Consider the following 18,773-nt stretch of genomic DNA (forward strand, 5'->3'; position numbering starts at 1 on the left):
TTAAATCTGTTAAAATTCATTTTTGTCATCAAGAGGAGGCAGCTGTACTCAAAACCACTACAATGCTTTGTTTAACATAATTGCACAAGACTGATTCACATGACAAGATTTTTATTTTTTTCCTCGGACTACATATACAGACATGTTCTGCAGGCAAATTGCATGATTTACATCTGTCTGTCTTGTTTTGCATAATCATAATATCAGATCATGTGTAACAATTTATACCAGTTTTAAATTCAGTTATGTACATTTTCCACAACTTGCTTGTTGTTTACACTTTATCCTTAGTTTTTTCCAAATGGTTTTGTTTAAAAAGTGCAAGTCTTCAAATTGGCTAGCTAGCTAGCTTAACTAAACATGTTGCCTAGCTAGAAAAGACCAATGCCTGCAGGATTAAAATTAATGATGATATAAATATTACGTCATTTGAACACATTAGGTTGTAGAGTGCACATTGAAGGAGGATTATGGTCAGATGACTTCAATTTCTGGGTTAACTGGTCATTGGTATTGTAGACTGTAGATTGTACAGTCATTTCACAGCAAGAAGGTCCCCAGTTCAAGACGCCACACTGAGCCAGGAGGATTTTCTGCATGGAGTATACATATTGGTGTGGGTTTCTTCCCACCCCACAATCCAAAGACATAAAAGAAGGTGAATTGGAGACAATAAATTGCCATTATGTGTTTGTGAGTGTGTGTTAGTCCTGTGATGGGTTGGCTATTTGTCGATGGATGGTGCTTGGGATTGACCTTGCAATTTTTGTTTTAGCAGCCCAGGTTTGATCACCATTACACTCTCACTGCTGTTAAAACAATTATTCCAGAATAAATGCTTACAAGTTAAGGTCGATGTACAGCATTTGCTCATCCTTCAGTTAATAAAAATGAACAAAATTGCATTTACAACTTAAATATGTCTGCTAGAGTTTAATTTTAACAAATAAACATTATCCCCTGGGGCCAGTTGTTTAAAAGTAATCTGATCGGATTTCGACTTTCGGATTGGATCAAATCTTGAAAATGGGTTGTTCAAAAGGAAAAAAGGATTCTGAAATCAGATTAGATCACAAAATCCAGTCTTGGTTTTGATCTGGATCAAGTCATCAGTTTGTGTTGTTCAAAACTTTTTAATAAGATTGGGACACCTTCGATCCAAAAAGTCTGGATTATAATGATCCCATCAGAAAAGTGGATTTCACAGTAGCCCCCACTGCAGAACACTCGAGATCCAGGGGGCGGAGTTGGGTAGGTTACGGTATATGTAAAGTGGGAGGAGTTGGATGTAGAACCAGGGGGTGGAGATGGGTAGGTTTAGAGCCAGGGGGCGGAGACGGGTAGGTTTAGGGATATGTAAAGTGGGAGGAGTTGGATCTTGTGTTCTGCAGTGAGGACCATCTCGGATTTCAAGAACAAAAAATGTAATAAAACTGGTAAAATAAAAAAAATACAACATTTGTATCATGTAATATGCATACACACACATATTCTTTATTTTGCTCTTGATTAGTTAACTTTTAAAGTAATAAATTAGAAGTAGACATTAGGCTACATATTTAGCCTTTCGGTAACCTACTGTACAGTAAAAAACAGATTTTGGTGCAATAAAATAATCCTCAAACAGCTGTAAATATCTAACAAAAATATTATATTTAATTCAAAGTGTTTTTTTAATCATTGTTTGTAAACTACATTGGCACAATCATAAGAGATGAACCAGTCAAAAGTTCTTCGTGAGCAAACGCAAAAGCATTGAAATGATTTTTTCCCCCATCTCATATTCTTTCTATCACCATGTCCCTTTAGGGGCTCCGTAGAGCACTAGTAATCCAGATTTAGTAATCTGAAAAAATTTATCTGGATCAGGGCGATCCAATCCAATTTTGCTTTGAAAAACCAGCACAAAAGTAAGATCCTGGATAGCAAAACATGGGATTTCCAAATCCAGATAATTCTGATCCAGATTAAACTTTTTGAACAACTGCCCCCAGATTTCACAGACAAGGCTTTCACTACTCTGAAACCAGGGGTACATGTGTTAAAATGAGATGTGAGATATAATTACTTACCAACCATATCTTTACCATGTCATTTCCAATCTTTCAACTTATAACTAGCAGAAAAAGTTAGTTTGGTTCATTCCACATGGTACAGGAAAATATCTGGCAAAGCATGGAAGGATCATAGTGTATCTGTAAAGCACCATTGACTTGCAGCTGAATTCTACAAACTCCACAGGAATATGGCCTGCTTGCTTCCTAGAAGTTGTACTAGAAGTGTACTACTGTAATGACATTTCCCAATTATTTATGAACTGAAGGATGAGTTGATGTTGTCTGTGTAACTGACAGCATACCACAGAACAAAGACATTAGATTGATTCATGTACACTTCACCTCATGCTTGCTTCCTCTCAGACTGTGCTTTTTGGAGTCTGCCTGGAACAAAGGCCACTTGTTAAGTTCCCATTCTTCCCTGTTCTTTAGATGTACTTTCATGGATGACCCAGAGTAATGTCCATACTCCCAACTTTTTATGATTGTACGTTTTCAGATTCATGAAGTTTCTCCTCAAGTCCCTTCAAGTCTTGAAGCAAAGGTAACTTCATGTTTGTGTTGCAAAACCTGTGCATAGTTCCTGTCAATTCTGGGTCCAGATTTGTTCTACTCTTTGGAGAATTTGGGGAGTCCTTATGGTGACTTTCTTTCCCCAGACCTTCAAATGTTTGGTCTTCTCCCTCTGGCAGGATTCCATTTGCCATTAGCGGATTGTGACTCATCATGTCTCCCACCTTTGGGTCTGTCAACTGTGGACTTGGCTGCAGCAGCTCCCTTACGTCCAGAATCTGTCCCTCAAACTCATCCCAGAAGACATTTTGTTGCATTGGCCTGGACACAAGTCTGACCCTCTGACTTCTTCCCATCTCATCTCCTTCCACTGATGCACAAGACAAGACTGAGCTCAAGTACACAATCAAAGTGAAAAGGACCATTTGGGCAATTCAATAATTGGCAAAGTGTTTGAACTGAGGGACTCACCATAAGAGGTGTACACCCTCTTCGATTTCCCCCGTCTTTCCCTAAAGCACTTCTGCTGAGCTTGCCGCTTCTTGGTTGCTTGGCGACTGAGCATCGTCTGTGCCAACAGGAGACCTTTCATGTGTCCCTGCAAAGGTCAAGAATGCTTAAGTGATCCACCTAAGAATAGCTTCAATGTGTTAATGTAATTCTGAGTGGTATTTGTAAGTAGTTGCTATAACATTTCAAAAACATTATGAAAGACTCAACAGAAAGTGCCCCACCTTTGGATTAGAGATTGAGATATGGCCAATGAGTAGAGCTCCCCCTCTCTGGATGTAAAGGGTGGAGCTTGAAGTTCCAGCCACACCTTAACCATAACCATATCCCTAAACATAGGTCATGCTTCACCCATTACATCCGGAGAGGGGCAGCTGGACATCATTTGGCTCAGCACCTGCTTGTATGATGCAAATGCGCAAATAAAATTAATTGGAAAGGTTGGTTGAAGGCGTGCAAGATCTCTCTCAGTGTTGACGACACTGGGATTTTCAGAGTGTGGAGAAGGGATCTACTCCCATTCCCTGTACCCTGACGATGGATCCCAGAGATGAAGGTACCATGGCTGCACCCCAGCATACTTTCCACTCCAACAACACCGTAATCAGATCTAGTGGGACCACAGGGCAAGGCTCAGTGCTCACCAGCTGTCAGTCTTCTCCCTCTTTATCTACGTCTTTTAGTCTTGAAACACCATTACAAACTCTCGGTTCCTGAGTTGTCACAGACCCCCTCTTTCAGAATATATCTGACTGCACGTCTATTTGCATACTTTTCTATATGCAAGAGAAGGATCAGTGTTTAAATTGAAATGCTTCTATGAGCTGGAGCTTTAATATTTGGAAGACCCTCCGCATGGGGATCCTAATCAGGAGGTTTATTTATTGACTGGTTGACTGTACATTATCTATTACATACTATACTACACAACCCATTTATGAATGTTGATGGTGCAAATTTAGCTGTTACTTTGAGAAGGTTCAAGGAAATTATTTCACATGTTTAATTTTTAAATGTCCACCAGAGATGGTTTTATTATTGGGAGATATGAGGGTTCATGGCTCTACCATTGGAGAAAGTGTAACGGCCAATTTGGATCATGTGTGCCTTGTTAACCAATGACATTACAGCTTTGATGTCATTGAATTTTGTTCATAGTTGTGCGACAGTCAATCACTAGAGCTGTGTCTGAAATCGAATACTTCTCTACTATATAGTACGCGAAAAACAGTACGCCAACAGAGCAGTATGTCCAAATTCTTACTATTCGAAAAACAGTAAGTGAAAAGTCCCCGGATGACCTACTACTAAACTCTAAAAATAGGTCAATCCAAAACTAATGTTTGAGATCAAACATGTTGAAGATTAGCTGATAGGCTGTCGATTGATTAAATAATAAGCCGTTTTCCCACAAAAGCAGTTTATTTGGCGTAGTGAAGCCTCTCCTCCATTGACATCAATAAAATGGCCTCTGGTACCGCAGTGTTAGCAGCTTTTTTAATTTATTCATTTATTTATTGTTTGCTAATCTTGGAGGCTTGCCTTAGTGTCCACCCAGAAAAGTCGTATACCTGTAGTGTGTTGCTTGTGCCACAGTGCCCTTCCAGGCTGGGAGTGGAATAGCAATGGACAGGCCCATCTCTCCATTCCGTGTCCTGACAAGAACAAAACGTATGATGTTCATTAAAAGTCAAGACATTAGCTACCCTCAGATTTTCCCTTTTAAATGATTCATTCTTTCAAACTATTCAGAGAAGATGGAAGAACATAGTGAAAGACCTCAGACTCTGCCGTTTTGTATGCCATGTGTGCATGTTTGGCAGGATTCACATCAGCCCCTGTGACAAGAGTCATTGTTTGCCATGCCTGTGAGTTGAATGATGTTCATAATTAGAATCAAAATTATATTGAATAAATTGAAGGACTTAATGAAAGTATGAATGACTTGAAAGTAATTATACAGTACAGTAACTATAGAACATGTTCAGACCTTTGCTGGCTGTGGTGGATGAGACTTAATAATGCTTTTATCACAGACACTTTGAGATCCTGTGGGTGACATCACAACTAACAACACAAGCATGAATGAAATAATAAAAAACAAGGCCTATTTCAGGCCCATAAAAATGGCTTACCCAGGTTGAATTCAGAATAGCTTTACTACTCTTACCTTAACGTGAAAGTAATACACTAGCATGCTATTCAAAATTACAACTAATAGTCTACTAATATGGAAAAAATCACACTTTAAATGGATAATACTTTTCTGCTCTTTGTAATAGGCTACTTCTGTCTGAACATTCACTCAGAAATGTCATTTGATAGTTGGCACTTTTTTGCTGAAATTCAAAAGTCAAAAGAGTAAATATAAACTATTGTGCTGTGCAGCAGCGCATTGCATGATTCATAGAATAATCTTGTTCATAATTAGTGTTGAATGTAAAATCTAATTATCACAGCACTGACCTGGTTCTAAATGAACAATATGAGGCACTTTGTGTCTTCCTGTCAAAGGAGGCAGATGGTTGGTCTTCCTCTGTACCACAATCCCTTTCTCTTGCCTCTCTGTGCCATTACCAGTAGTTATCATCCATGGTGAGGTTGGAAGCAGGGACGGCTCATCCTCCATTGATTGACCAAGAGATGGTGCAACTTGGCAAATTTTTGGCCTGGAGTTGCTGTTCCCCATGGTCCGTTTATACTCCCAGCCAAGGTGTTATGTATCAAATTTATATCAAAATATGTTCCTCAAGGAACCACATTAGACTCCATTTCTTGACCTGCTTTCAAAGTTGTAATCCAGGCCTAACTTCTCACTCAATCTGAATGTTGTATCCAGGTTGAATCAGCTGTTATGTAAAGAGTATCCCCCCTCAGTGCTGTTTAACTGTACAAAATGAAACTCTGGCTAAGTTGTGTTGTGAAATGGCAGGTGCGTGCCCCCCTCTCTCGCTTTATATTTCTCGGTTTTGGCGTAATGAGGTAAGTTTCCATGGTGACTGTCCCCACAGGTTACTTTATAACTGTGTGTTAATGCTTGGACGGCGGTGAGAGGGCCCGTCTCTCCACTGATTGCTCAGGCATGCGACTGCTCAGGGAACCAGGCTTGATGATTGACAGAATTAGTGACAGTTTTCTGTTTGTCTGATTACAGCAGTTATAACTTGACTTTAGAGAAAATTAACCTAGCTAGGTTGCAATTATTACACAGCAATATAATTCATAGTACAATTTGTGGTTTTCTTTCAGTAAATAAAAACTCAATTTTCTTAGAAAGCCTGTAATGAAACGTTGGTCTCATGACTAAAAATGTCCATTGATGTAGCCTAAATGACAAATAAAAACTAATAATAGCCTATAGTTTTCCTACATCTTGAATATATGTGAATGTACACACAACGTTCCCAAACATACACTATATAACCTATATATATATATATATATACACTGCTCAAAAAAAAATTAAAGGAACACTTTTTTATCAGAGAATAGCATCAAGTCAGTTAAACTCCTGGGATATTGATCTGGTCATTTCAGTAGCAGAGGGGGTTGTTAATCAGTTTCAGCAGCTTTGGTGTTAATGAAATTAACAGCAGGTGCACTAGATGGGCAACAATGAGACGACCCCCAAAACAGGAATGGTTTTACAGGTGGAGGACATTTTTTCCCTACTCATCTTTTCTGACTGTTTTTTTACTAGTTTTGCATTTGGCTAGGGTCAGTGTCACTGCTGGTAGCATGAGGCGATACCTGGACCCTACAGAGGTTGCACAGGCAGTCCAAATCCTCCAGGATGGCCCATCAATACGTGCCATTGCTGGAAGGTTTGCTGTGTCTCCCAGCACAGTCTCAAGAGCAAGGAGGAGATTCCAGGAGACAGGCAGTTACTCTAGGAGAGCTGGACAGGGCTGTAGAAGGTCCTTAACCCTTCAGCAGGACCGGTATCTGCTCCTTTGTGCAAGGAGGAACAGGATGAGCACTGCCAGAGGCCTACAAAATTACCTCCAGCAGGCCACTGGTGTGAATGTCTCTGACCAAACAATCAGAAATACACTTCATTAGGGTTGCCTGTTGGCCCGACGTCCTCTAGTGGGCCCTTGTGCTCACTGCCCGGCACCGTGGAGCTTGATTGGCATTTGCCATTGAACACCAGAATTGGCAGGTCCACCACTGGCGCCCTGTGCTTTTCACAGATGAGAGCAGGTTCACCCTGAGCACGTGACAGACGTGAAAAGGTCTGGAGAAGCCGTGGAGAACATTATGCTGCCTGTAACATCGTTCAGCATGACCAGTTTGGTGGTGGGTCAGTGATGGTCTGGGGAGGCATATCCATGGAGGGACGCACAGACCTCTACAGGCTAGACAATGGTACCCTGACTGCCATTAGGTATCGGGATGAAATCCTTGGACCCACTGTCAGACCCTACGCTGGTGCAGTGGGTCCTGAGTTCCTCCTGGTGCACGACAATGCCTCATGTGGTGAGAGTATGCAGGCAGCTCTTGGAGGATGAAGGAATTGATACCATTGAATGGCCCCCATGCTCACCTGACCTAAATCCAATAGAACACCTCTGGGACATTATGTTTTGGTCCATCCGACGCCGCCAGGTTGCACCTCAGTCCAGGAGCTCAGTGTTGCCCTGGTCCAGATCTGGGAGGAAATACCCCAGGACACTATCCGTCGTCTCATTAGGAGCATGCCCCGACGTTGTTAGGCATGCATACATGCACGTGGGGTCCATACAAACTACTGAGCACCATTTTGAGTTGCTGCAATGAAATTTCAGCAAAATGGACTAGCCTGCTGCATCATTTTTTCACTTTGATTTCCGAGGTGTCTTTGAATTCAGTCCTCTGTAGGTTGATAATTTTCATTTCCATCAAACGATGTGGCATCCTTTCGTTCCTAACACATTTCCCAGTCCATATCAGTATAGATATCCAGCATGATATTTTCCCCCATTTAGATCTGATGTGTTTTCAAAGTGTTCCTTTAATTTTTTTGAGAAGTGTATACACACACACACACACACATATATATATACACTCAAATGGTTGGGGTCAGTAAGATTTGATCAAAAGTGACAGCAAAGACTTTGTTTGTAACAAAATTATTATATTTCAAATAAATGCTGTTCTTTTGAACTATATATTTATCAAAGATTCCTGAAGAAAATGTATCAGCGTTTCCACAAATACAGTATATTCAGCAATACAAACATTTACAACTGTGATAATAAAAATGTTTCTTGAGCACCAAATCAGCATATTAGAATGATATAAAACAGAAAATATTAAACAGTTATTAATAATATTCTACAATATTACTGTTTTCATTGTCTTTTTGATCCAATGAATTAGTGAACGTGAGAGGCTTCTTTCAAAAACATTTTAAATATCTTACTGATCCCAAACTTGTGAAAGGCAGTATAGGTCATAAAAAATACTGTAAATCTTCCTGTTGAACTGTGTCAGCATGTGGAGTGTTATCGGCACCTCCCAGGGTGAATGAACCGGGCCCCATAATGTGGATTTAAAGACTTCCTCTGTTCCCTATATACCTCCCCTCCTGTTACCCCTCACTTCCTTTCTCTGCCTCATTTGATTTAATGGGCTGAAGATGTTCAGCCTGTCCACTCAGCTAATATCTCATTACATTTCCAAGAAAGCAAGGTCATTATATGCATTCACACAGAGCAGCTGTCACAGGACTATGAAGGTGTCCCAGTGTGTTTATAGCAGGGAAAAATGAGGGAATGATGGGTTTTTCTAAGTAAATCAGCATGTTTGTTTTTATGTATTATGGTATATATCATGGTCATTCACACATGCTCAAATCTATAGAGAGTTTATGCTCACGGGGTGCAGGTTTAAATCTGCTCATTGTCATTTAGAGGTACCATTCCCCCTGAAATCTCATCTTTCTTAGTTTTCTTGTACTAAGGCAAAAGCCCCAAAAGTCTATATATACTCTCATTTTCATGTCTTTAATTTCTTCTACTTTTAAACAGCGTATTTTTATCACCTTTTGTGTTGTATTTTTTTATTGCAATTGCAAAATATTCAAATATATGTTGTTTGAAAGTATAGAGAGATCATCTTGATTATGTTAATGGTGATGCTTTCCAAATTCCGTCTCCATTCTAACAGAGACTTCTGATGGATGGTGGATCTCTTCAGGATTATGGGTAGTGTGGTTCTTCACCAGGAATTCGGCTATTAAACACTTGCGTCTTCTGCCAAAATATATAAGATCACTTAACAAACTCAAAGCTCAGGTTAGGTCTCTTGAAAGTTTATGTTTGAATATTGAATCAATTCCTTTTAGTAGAATGTGACTGTTGCACTATATGCCCATGTGTCCAAAATAATACCATGACAGGCAGTTTTCAAAGCAAATCTTTATTTTTGTCTTTTATTATAAAAGGAAAAGAAAGACTTATTCATTACAGCATAATATTTTTCTCCTACGTATATTACACTACTACATACAATGCAAATAATCCTCATATTTCATATTCATATATATCTGATCTCTGAATGCATTCATGTGTACAGCGAGCCGAACTGGCCCTGACAGAGTCTATATTCATAGAATACATTCCATGGGGAGGGCTAGCGGAGGGGTGCAGGGGTGCAGGAATGGCGTGCAGTGGGAAACGAAAGTCTGAAAGTCCATTTCTATGGAATGGATGCGTATCTTCCCATAGAAACTGCAGGGAAGAGAATGCTATATCCCTTCTGTAAAATAAAAAAATACTGTCAGTAAATATCCCTGTTTTAGTGGGATGCTTTTCTCAGAACACTCAAGCCTCCACTGTCTTCTCTATTAAAGAGCAGGATAGCATGCTCTTATCTTTCTCTTGTAGTTATTATTAATGAAAATACACTGCCTGGCCAAAGAAAAAAAAAGTTGCTGTTTGGATTTAAATAGGCAAATGCTTAAGAGTCTATGATTGGATCATTATTGCTGCGATTATTATGTTTCTACCATGTTATATGTTTGTTCTTCTAACCCTAATTGATGGAGTGTGTAGCTTTTCATTTCTTAAACAACCATGTAGCAAGACACACATGGCCATAAACCAGGATGACAAAGCCAAGATTTTACCAGGCTCAAATTGTGAAAGAACGGTTGTGAGAGAGTATGAAGAATCATTTTCACACATGAATTGGCACCTCTGAGTCCAGACCTTAAAGGGTTAGTTCACCCAAAAATGAAAATAATGTCATTTATTACTCACCCTCATGCCGTTCCATACCTGTAAGACCTTCGTTCATCTTCAGAACACAAATTAAGATATTTTTGTTGAAATCCGATGACTCAGTGAGGCCTCCATAGCCAGCAATGACATTTCCTCTCTCAAGATCCATTAATGTACTTAAAACATACTTAAATCAGTTCATGTTAGTACAGTGGTTCAATATTAATATTATAAAGCAACGAGAATATTTTTGGTGCGCCAAAAAAACAAAATAACGACTTATTTAGTGATGGCCGATTTCAAAACACTGCTTCAGGAAGCTTCGGAGCGTAATGAATCAGCGTATTGAATCATGATTTGGATCGAGTGTCAAACCGCCAAACTGCTGAAATCACATGACTTTGGCGCTCCAAACCGCTGATTCGACACGCTGATTAATTATGCTCCGAATCTTCCTGAAGCAGTGTTTTGAAATTGGCCATCACTATATAAGTCGTTATTTTGTTTTTTTTTTGGCACACCAAAAATATTCTCGTCGCTTTATAATATTAATACCGAACCACTGTACTCACATGAACTGATTTAAATATGTTTTAGTACCTTTATGGATCTTGAGAGAGGAAATGTCATTGCTCCCTATGTAGGCCTCACTGAGCCATCGGATTTCAACAAAAATATCTCAATTTGCGTTCCGAAGATGAACGAAGGTCTTACGGGTGTGGAACGGCATGAGGGTGAGTAATAAATTACAGAATTTTCATTTTTGGGTGAACTAACCCTTTAAATTCATTGAAAGTCTTTGGGATGTGCTGGAGGAGACTTTACAGAGTGCTCACCTCTTGCATTGTCAATGCAAGATCTTGACCAAAAAGTGACGAGCCTCTTGATGGAAATAACATCACAACACAAGAGGTCCATCAATTTTTGGTCAAGATCTTCTTCATGCTCCCTCCCAACCATTCTTTAACAATATGAGCCTGATGAATCTTGGCTTTGTCATCCTGGAATATGGCCATGATGTGTCTTCCTATATGGTTGTTTAAGAAATGAAAAGCTACACACTTCATCAGTTAGGGTTGGAAGAACTGTTGCCAAACATTTAACATGCTGATAATCACAGCAATAATGATCCAGTCATAGATTATTAAGCATTTGCCTATTTATATCCAAACAGCGACTTTGTTTTTTTTGGCCTGGCAGTGTACCTTCCTTCCTCTTCACTTTGCTTAATCTCTTTTGTCTTCTTTCCAAAACCTTAAATACAAATAAACCATTCTTTTTTTTTTCTTTCAAAGGCTGCCATGTGGTGGATCAATGCTGATCGCTGGCTACTCATTCACAGGTCAAAGGTCATGCCATCGGGATGGACACGGCTCCGTTGGCTCTACTCCGGCTGCGCGTGTGGACGCTGGATTCTGTGAGCTCCTCGCCGTGCTCCTCCGTCTTCTTGTCAGCCAGGGTGGTGAGGAAGCGCAGGGTGACCGTGTCCCACTCCTCAGGGAGCAGCAGCAGCAGGAAGCCCAGGCAGATGATGCAGGTGGCAGCCAGACGCACCACGCTGAAGATGACCTCATGCTTCAGCACGTCAATGGCTGCTCATCGCACAAAGAAATAAAAAGATTGAGTTTTCATTCTTGTCAGTTTTGTATAGTTTTGATTAACTTTTTGATAGCATTTAAATTTAATCAAGTAACAAGTAATACATTTTCTTGAATCTTGTAAACCTTTTTTTTTTGTTCCACCATTTTTTAACCTTTTTTCACCTATATATTTGTCAGTTAGCTTTTTGTTTTTTGTTAAATATCAATGCATCTAAGGTTTCATGGTGTATATTGCATATAAACTAACTTCACTTCATCATAAGGTAGTTTTTTTTAAATATTTTTAGAAACTTATTGACCTCGACACACAGGATCTGCAGGGGTCCTCTCTATGATATTATTTCCTGTTTTATGCTTTTTTTTTTTTTTCCCTGCACGTTGGTTGCACTACATTTGATTAGGTGGGCTAAATTTTTTCAAATATTAATAAGCAGTGAATGATTCCCATTCTTATTTAATTTTTTTTTATCACACCAGGGTGATCATGAACATGAAATTGTCCAGCCATGACTTACTGTTCCACAGAAGTATAAAAATGAGGAAACACAAAGACCAAATTCCCTTAATCATTCATCACAATGAATAAAACCAAAGAATATAGTTCTGATGTGCAGCAAAAAATTGTTGAGCTTCACAAAATAGAAAGTGACCTCATGCAGCAAACGGCAGCTTCTATGGTCAGATGAAACTAAAACAAGAGCTTTTTGGGAGCAAACCCACCAGATGGGTTTGGTGCACACAAGGATAAAAAAGTACCCCATGCCCACGGTTAAATATACTGCTGGATCTTTAATGTTGTGGGCCTATTTTTCTGCTGGAGGTCCTGGACATCTTGTTCAGATACAAGGTATCATGGATTCTATCAAATACCAACAGATAAAAAATCAAAACCTGACCGCTTCTGCTAGAAATCCAATAATGGGCCGTGGTTGGATCTTCCACCAGGACAATGATCCAAAACAAACATCAAAATCAACACAAAAATGTGTCACTGAGCACAAAATGAAGCTTCTGCCATGGCCATCCCAGTCCCCTGACCTGAACCATAAAGAAAATGAGTGGAGTGAACTGAAGAGAAGAAGCACCAACATGGAGCTGGGAATCAGAAGGATCTGGAGAGACTCTGCATGAAGGAATGGTCTCTGATCTCTTGTCAGGTGTTCTCCAAACTCATCAGGCATTATAGGTGAAGACTCAGAGCTGTTATCTTGGCAAAAGCAGGTTGCAAATAGTATTGAATAAAAGGGTGCCAATAATTGTGGCCAATGTGTTTTGGAGAAAAACATTTATTTCATAATGTGATTTCAATTCTTTTCCTTCAGTGAAAGGTTAGACTTTTGCTAATTTTATGAATTAAAGATCAAAAGGATAAGCAATGCAGATTTATTTTTACAGTCAACTTTGATCATATTTACCAAGGGTGCCAATAATTCTGACCACAACTGTAAGTCATTGCATGGCTGCATTTAACTAACTTTAAGACATACACTCGCAAACTTCCCTAGGCACTTCCTCTCGGGGGGAATCCCCGCCGCCATTTTAAACTTCATCAAGGGGGCGAGGGAAGTTTATTTGGACAGAATTTGAACAATTTATTTGGTTAAACCTTAATTTTATGAAGCGATGAGAATACTTTTTGTGCGCAAAGACAAAACAAAAATAACTTTATTCAGCAATATCATCTCTTCTGTGTCATTCTCATACGTTGTTTACATCCAGCGCTTCCAGGTTCTACGTCAGAACTCAGACTCATTATTGGCCGGCTCCTGCGTCAGCATCACACGCATGCGTTGACGTAAACCCGGAAGCCTTCACTGTGCTTACTGCGTCAACTGCGTAAGGATAATGACAGGGAAGAGAAGATATTGTCGAATAAAGTAATTATTTTTGTTTTGTTTTTGCGCACAAAAGTATTCTCGTCACTTTATAACATTAAGTTTGAACCACTGCAGTCACGTCGACTGTTTTAACAATGTCTTTAGTACCTTTCTGGACCTGAAAGTGGTGATTATATTGCGGTCTATGGATGAGTCAGATACCTCTCGGATTTCATCAAAAATATCTTAATTTGTGTTCCGAAGATGAACGAAGGTCTTACGGGTGTAGAACGACATGAAGGTGAGTAATTAATGATGAACTAGCCCTTTAATTGTTTGCAATTATGAGGTTAACGGGTGTTTTTGGTGTAAGATCAATTTCTCTTTCATGAGATTACTTCCTCTTCTTGGCCTGGTTATGGTTCTCCATGTCGCAAACTCTAGGGGCGAGGCTTCTAAGCCGTGAATTTTCAGAGGTGTGATATTTAAATGACGATTGTTTTCAGCCACCACATTTATCAACATATGATCATTCGTATGATGGGATTGGCAGCATACGAATGTTTCATGAATCACATGTGAACCCTGTCGTAAGACGATTTCTGTGTTCATTTCTACATTAGATTGATAAACGAGGCCCAGTATGTCTCAGATTTTTATACCCTTTTTTATTATCTTTCAGGCTGATTTTTTTAGAAATGTAACAGAAGGACAATGCAAGCTATAAAATTAATAAGGCATAACTAAGAAATTAACCACACTTGGATGAAACCATGTGCAACAGTTTTACATATTATTAATGTAATTAACAGTGGCAGGATTTCTACCTTTTTTTACAGTACAGTGTTTTGTTAGCAATTCCTATTAATTACTTATCTACACAAGAGTGAGTTTTTATAAATCAAATGTGACCTTGTGCCCACACTGTCTAAATAGTGTTTGAGACTTAATGATTCTGGCAAAGTTCTCTCTGCCATGCAACCAATTAACTCCAGTGAAATGAAATTCATTACCTTTAATAAGGAAATGTTCAGCATTAGTTGCTGATATTTTAGGGCGAGTTCTCTTTAGATGAATAGTAATTGCAATCCAGTGGCAGTTTGCTGACTTCAAAATAAATATGAACTTTGGTGCTAATGAAGGCAAAAATCGAAGCAAGTTTATAACAGCCTTGGCTCCTCATTACTGGCTATGAAAATGTGAAATGGTGTAACTATAAATTCACATTCACAATCATGTAGTACACAGACAAACATAAGGAATGTAGCATAAATAACAAGTGAATCATACTATTTGTTGCAAGTGAATCATGGAGGTTTTTTTTTTTTTTTTTGAAGAAAAGCTACACACAATTTAACACTGACCTCGAAAGACTGTTTTCATTTACTGTTGCCTTGACAACCTCACCACCCCTTTGTCATGGTGCAGTTGTTTGCTTTGACGGATGACACTCAGTTATAATAAGAGTTTCATATGTTGTTTTAGGGAAGACTGAGAGATTTACCCTACTGTACGTTTAGGGCGATTTTCACAAATATGTCTGGGTCTTTTATTATCATTTTGTTGCCTTCTGACATTGTCTTAATGCACATTTCGCCTGCAAATCCTCATTACCATAACGCAGTAAAAAGATAACGCTTAAATTGAAAAGAATTGTAACAATTTCAAATGAAATTTCATCATGTATTGGCTTATGTGGCGTACAGCATTGACTCACGCACCTGCATTGCCTGGAACACTGAGTAACGTCCCGATGGATATGAGAATAGGATATGTGAGTACCACTCCTACATTGACCAGGATGTTAAATACTACAACATAGAAAGAGAGAGAGAGAAGGAGAGAAATAAGAAACAGGAGTTTGTTTTGTCATATAGAATCTTTTGTCATTCAGTCCTCTTTAAGTGTCTAAATACACAGAGATCTTCACGTGTTTTGGACGAGTGACAAAAGTTAATGGATATCATATTATCCTTAAAACACCGTAGAGACACAGAGCTCCACTTCAGCTCAAATATACAGTAAATATAAGTGGATCTGTTACTATCAGGCTTTACACAGTCTGATGTAGCACATATTGGATATCTAAGAAATGCTACTTCGAGGTGTAAACTGATGATTCTAACCTGATTTCTCTCACTTACTAAGCACTTAAAGCACTCTTGGAAGTGTATTTAAGGGTTGTATTTGATCCACTACAACACTAACTCACATCTGAACAAGCAGTGATCAAGTGGTAAACCATCAGCAGGATTTAACGCCAGTAACTGTGTACAAACTTAAAGTTGGCATGAAATGGGCGATAGTCTTTTCTTCCCTATTGTGATGTATATCTGAGTGAAACAGCTTCTCAAACTAGAAAAAGTGCAGGGTGGGACTTCATTTTGTCCATTGGGAATCGATTGGATCGTTGTGGTTTGCTATTGCTGTGATGTCATGTGAGTGACAGGTTTGCCCCACCCCCATGCCAGTAAACACATCATCAGAAAAATGTCGTTGCAAGAGGGAGGGAAAGTTATTTTATAATTTTGTAATTATAAGGGCACATGAATTATAATAAAAACTTTTGAACAGTAGTGTACATCACTTAGATTTCATTGTTTAACAGCATCCGAAACATAAAAAACACAAATTTTTCATTAGATTATTGAAGATTACATATGTATTATAGGTTAAATGTTGCTAAAATAGGATTGACCAGTAATGTTTTAAGGTGGGGCTTAGTGACAAATCAGTTATTTCCATAATTCCATGTTACCTAGCCAAAGGCCGGCCACCCCGCAGAGGTAACCCCAGGGCAAAGATGAGAGGGATCCCCAGTGCTCCACTTTGGTGAAGTACAGGATGAGGGGAACACAGGAGATGAAGATGAGATTGAAAACGCCCATCGTGGAGAAGAAATGAGCAGCCTCTCCCAAATTAGCACTGCCGAGGAACATCTTAAACAGCACCTGAGTGATACAAAGAGGTTTTGCAGTAAAAGCATATCAATATTAAAGGAGTCTTAATGCTCATCAAGCATCTTCTGAGAATCAGTCTTTTCAGCTGAGCAGGAACTGCACTGACCTTGTAGAGAGCAGAAGTGGAGGCGGAGCCGACTGCTAAGGCCACACCCATAAAGGAATCCCCATGGAAACCATCAGCATACGCCATCATCACGATGCCGGTGATAGCCATAATGGCAGCCACAATCTAAAAGAAAAAGATATTATTAATCAAAAAAGCCTTCAAAAACAATTGAAGTTTCTACTAAAATAAACATCAGTGCACTTCAATATGAGTTTGATAGCTGAAAATAGAAACATGTTTTCTGGGAGTAATTAGCGTATACTAAAGAAGTCATGAGTGCAGATCTAAAACATCAAGTGCAACAAAGTCAAGAACTCTGATGTAAGCATAATAACAGCTTCTGGCAAAGCTTTTTTATACTTGAATGAGAAAAAATTCTCATTGACTCACCATTAGCATCTGTTATCTGTTAAAAATCAGTGCAGCATCACTTGTCCCTTTGCTATAATTATCAAGCTGCTGTTTAAATCCAATTTCATGAATCATTTTATATATCAACTGGTAACTCATTTCAGCACACTCACTGTGATAATTATCCATCCTTGCGATTCATTCATAGATCCTAATGGGTGTGAGTATATGTAAAGGATAATGTAAAGTCAGCCAGTCACTGTCACAAAATAAGCCCTGACAGGGTGATCAGGACCCCAATGCGAAAGCATAGAGGTCCTGTATAACCCAAAAGTGTTTATTTTGTGAGAAGGACTATCCTTCTAATTAAATGGCTACTCACCAAATAAAGTACAGCAGTTATTGGGGTTCAGGCACATGTTTGGATAACTAAATTAGTTTTGCTGTGCCATTTTGAGTTCCCTGCTCGTTGTTGCACAACTTTGAGAAGTTTCTTAAGTTAATATGGCTCATAAAATCAGAAATTAATGACGTGACATGTAGGAGGCGAATTCAGGTTGACTGGGACACTTTTTCCAAGTCATCTCAATGGCAAAAAGTGTCCCAATTACCCTGAATTCACCCTATACATACATTGTTCTGGTGTACCATGTGTGCAAAGTTAAAGCATGTGTACTTCTTTGGATATTACAGTCACAAAAAAGCAAATCAGTTATCATTTTTTGTCTTGGGAGATTCTAGATACACAGCAAATATAGGCCTGGTTTCACAAACAGGGCTTAGATTAAGCCAGGATTAGTCTTTAGTTGAATTAGGAAATAGCTTTTAAATGAGATGTTGGTTTTCATAATTTTAGTTTTAATTTAATTGAAAGAAATAACAGAGAATGAAAACCAAATGACTATATTCAGGCACATTCAAAGATTAAAAGGCAAGAATTTAGAGCATATCCTACACAGTTTCTGAGATATAAATAAAAAAGTCTATGTAAACATTATAGCACCCTCTATGGCCAATTCTCATACATTTTGGTTTAGAAGTTCTTGTGGACACCCTCTACTTGTATACAAAATATCATGATGATTTGCCATTCCCAGTTGACAAAAATCACCTGCTGAAGTTTGATTTCTGAATTTTTTACCGATTCTGTATGAATTTGAAAGCAAATGTTAGCATTTGAATGAAATAAAATTCTTGCTAAATTTCAACTTCCTTGATTGCTGAAGTAGAACGGTTGCTGAGGTAAAAATGGTGTTAAAAATTCTGCAACTAGCCAAATAATAGTTAAATAGTCAGGGTTGTATTCCACCTACCCGCACACCCATGAAACGATCTTTGAGGACAATCCATGACAAGAGGAAGACGAAAGCCTTGTGGCAGCAGTAGAGCGCTGAGACGTCTGTGGCGGTTAGTTTTCTCAGTGCTAACAGGTACAGGTAGTTAGTCAGCGTCCACAAGATGGAGAAAGGCGCCGTTCTCTTCAGAAACACCTTCAGAGACATTCCATCCTCCCCAAACAACCGACTACATTCCCTACATCATGAAATGAGAGGAAAATATTTTGCATACTCTGATAATCTGTAGTTGAAGGTTCAAACCTTGTTTGATTTCAATGATGACAAATGTTGGTACACACAAACTTTAAATATG

The 18,773-nt window shown here is 38.9% G+C and overlaps 2 protein-coding genes across 3 annotated transcripts in view; both read right to left on the reverse strand.

The window, feature by feature from the left end:
* Positions 1 to 94: 94 nt before the first annotated feature.
* LOC127498350 (uncharacterized) lies at positions 95 to 5,997 on the reverse strand. Its single transcript, XM_051867618.1, has 6 exons — positions 5,547 to 5,997; positions 5,071 to 5,129; positions 4,860 to 4,946; positions 4,652 to 4,735; positions 3,042 to 3,168; positions 95 to 2,940 (listed from the first exon to the last, which is right to left on the reverse strand). The coding sequence occupies exons 1-6, from the start codon at positions 5,767 to 5,769 to the stop codon at positions 2,537 to 2,539; spliced, it is 984 nt and encodes a 327-aa protein (XP_051723578.1). The 5' UTR covers positions 5,770 to 5,997; the 3' UTR covers positions 95 to 2,536.
* Positions 5,998 to 10,558: 4,561 nt separating this feature from the next.
* The window catches only part of slc35f4 (solute carrier family 35 member F4), a 33,903-nt gene continuing 25,688 nt past the window's right edge, over positions 10,559 to 18,773 (reverse strand). For both annotated transcript variants that reach the window (XM_051867612.1, XM_051867613.1), the window contains exons 3-7: positions 18,437 to 18,656; positions 16,770 to 16,895; positions 16,462 to 16,654; positions 15,425 to 15,514; positions 10,559 to 11,877 (exon numbers count right to left, since the gene is read on the reverse strand). In XM_051867612.1, coding sequence (XP_051723572.1) covers positions 11,636 to 11,877; positions 15,425 to 15,514; positions 16,462 to 16,654; positions 16,770 to 16,895; positions 18,437 to 18,656 — 871 coding nt within the window. In that variant the 3' untranslated portion in view covers positions 10,559 to 11,635. The remainder of the gene's footprint in view (positions 11,878 to 15,424; positions 15,515 to 16,461; positions 16,655 to 16,769; positions 16,896 to 18,436; positions 18,657 to 18,773) is intronic.

This window comes from Ctenopharyngodon idella, chromosome 17 (assembly GCF_019924925.1).
Source record: "Ctenopharyngodon idella isolate HZGC_01 chromosome 17, HZGC01, whole genome shotgun sequence".
Lineage (NCBI taxonomy): Eukaryota > Metazoa > Chordata > Actinopteri > Cypriniformes > Xenocyprididae > Ctenopharyngodon > Ctenopharyngodon idella.

Excerpts from the sequence above, each read along its gene's own strand:
- LOC127498350 (XM_051867618.1), bottom strand. The coding sequence starts at position 5,769 with ATGGGGAACAGCAACTCCAGGCCAAAAATTTGCCAAGTTGCACCATCT. Across the intron at positions 5,130-5,546 it reads TATTGTTCATTTAGAACCAG|GATCTCAAAGTGTCTGTGAT; the intron begins GTCAGTGCTGTG and ends TGTCACCCACAG. Across the intron at positions 2,941-3,041 it reads GAGGGTGTACACCTCTTATG|TGGAAGGAGATGAGATGGGA; the intron begins GTGAGTCCCTCA and ends CTTGTGCATCAG.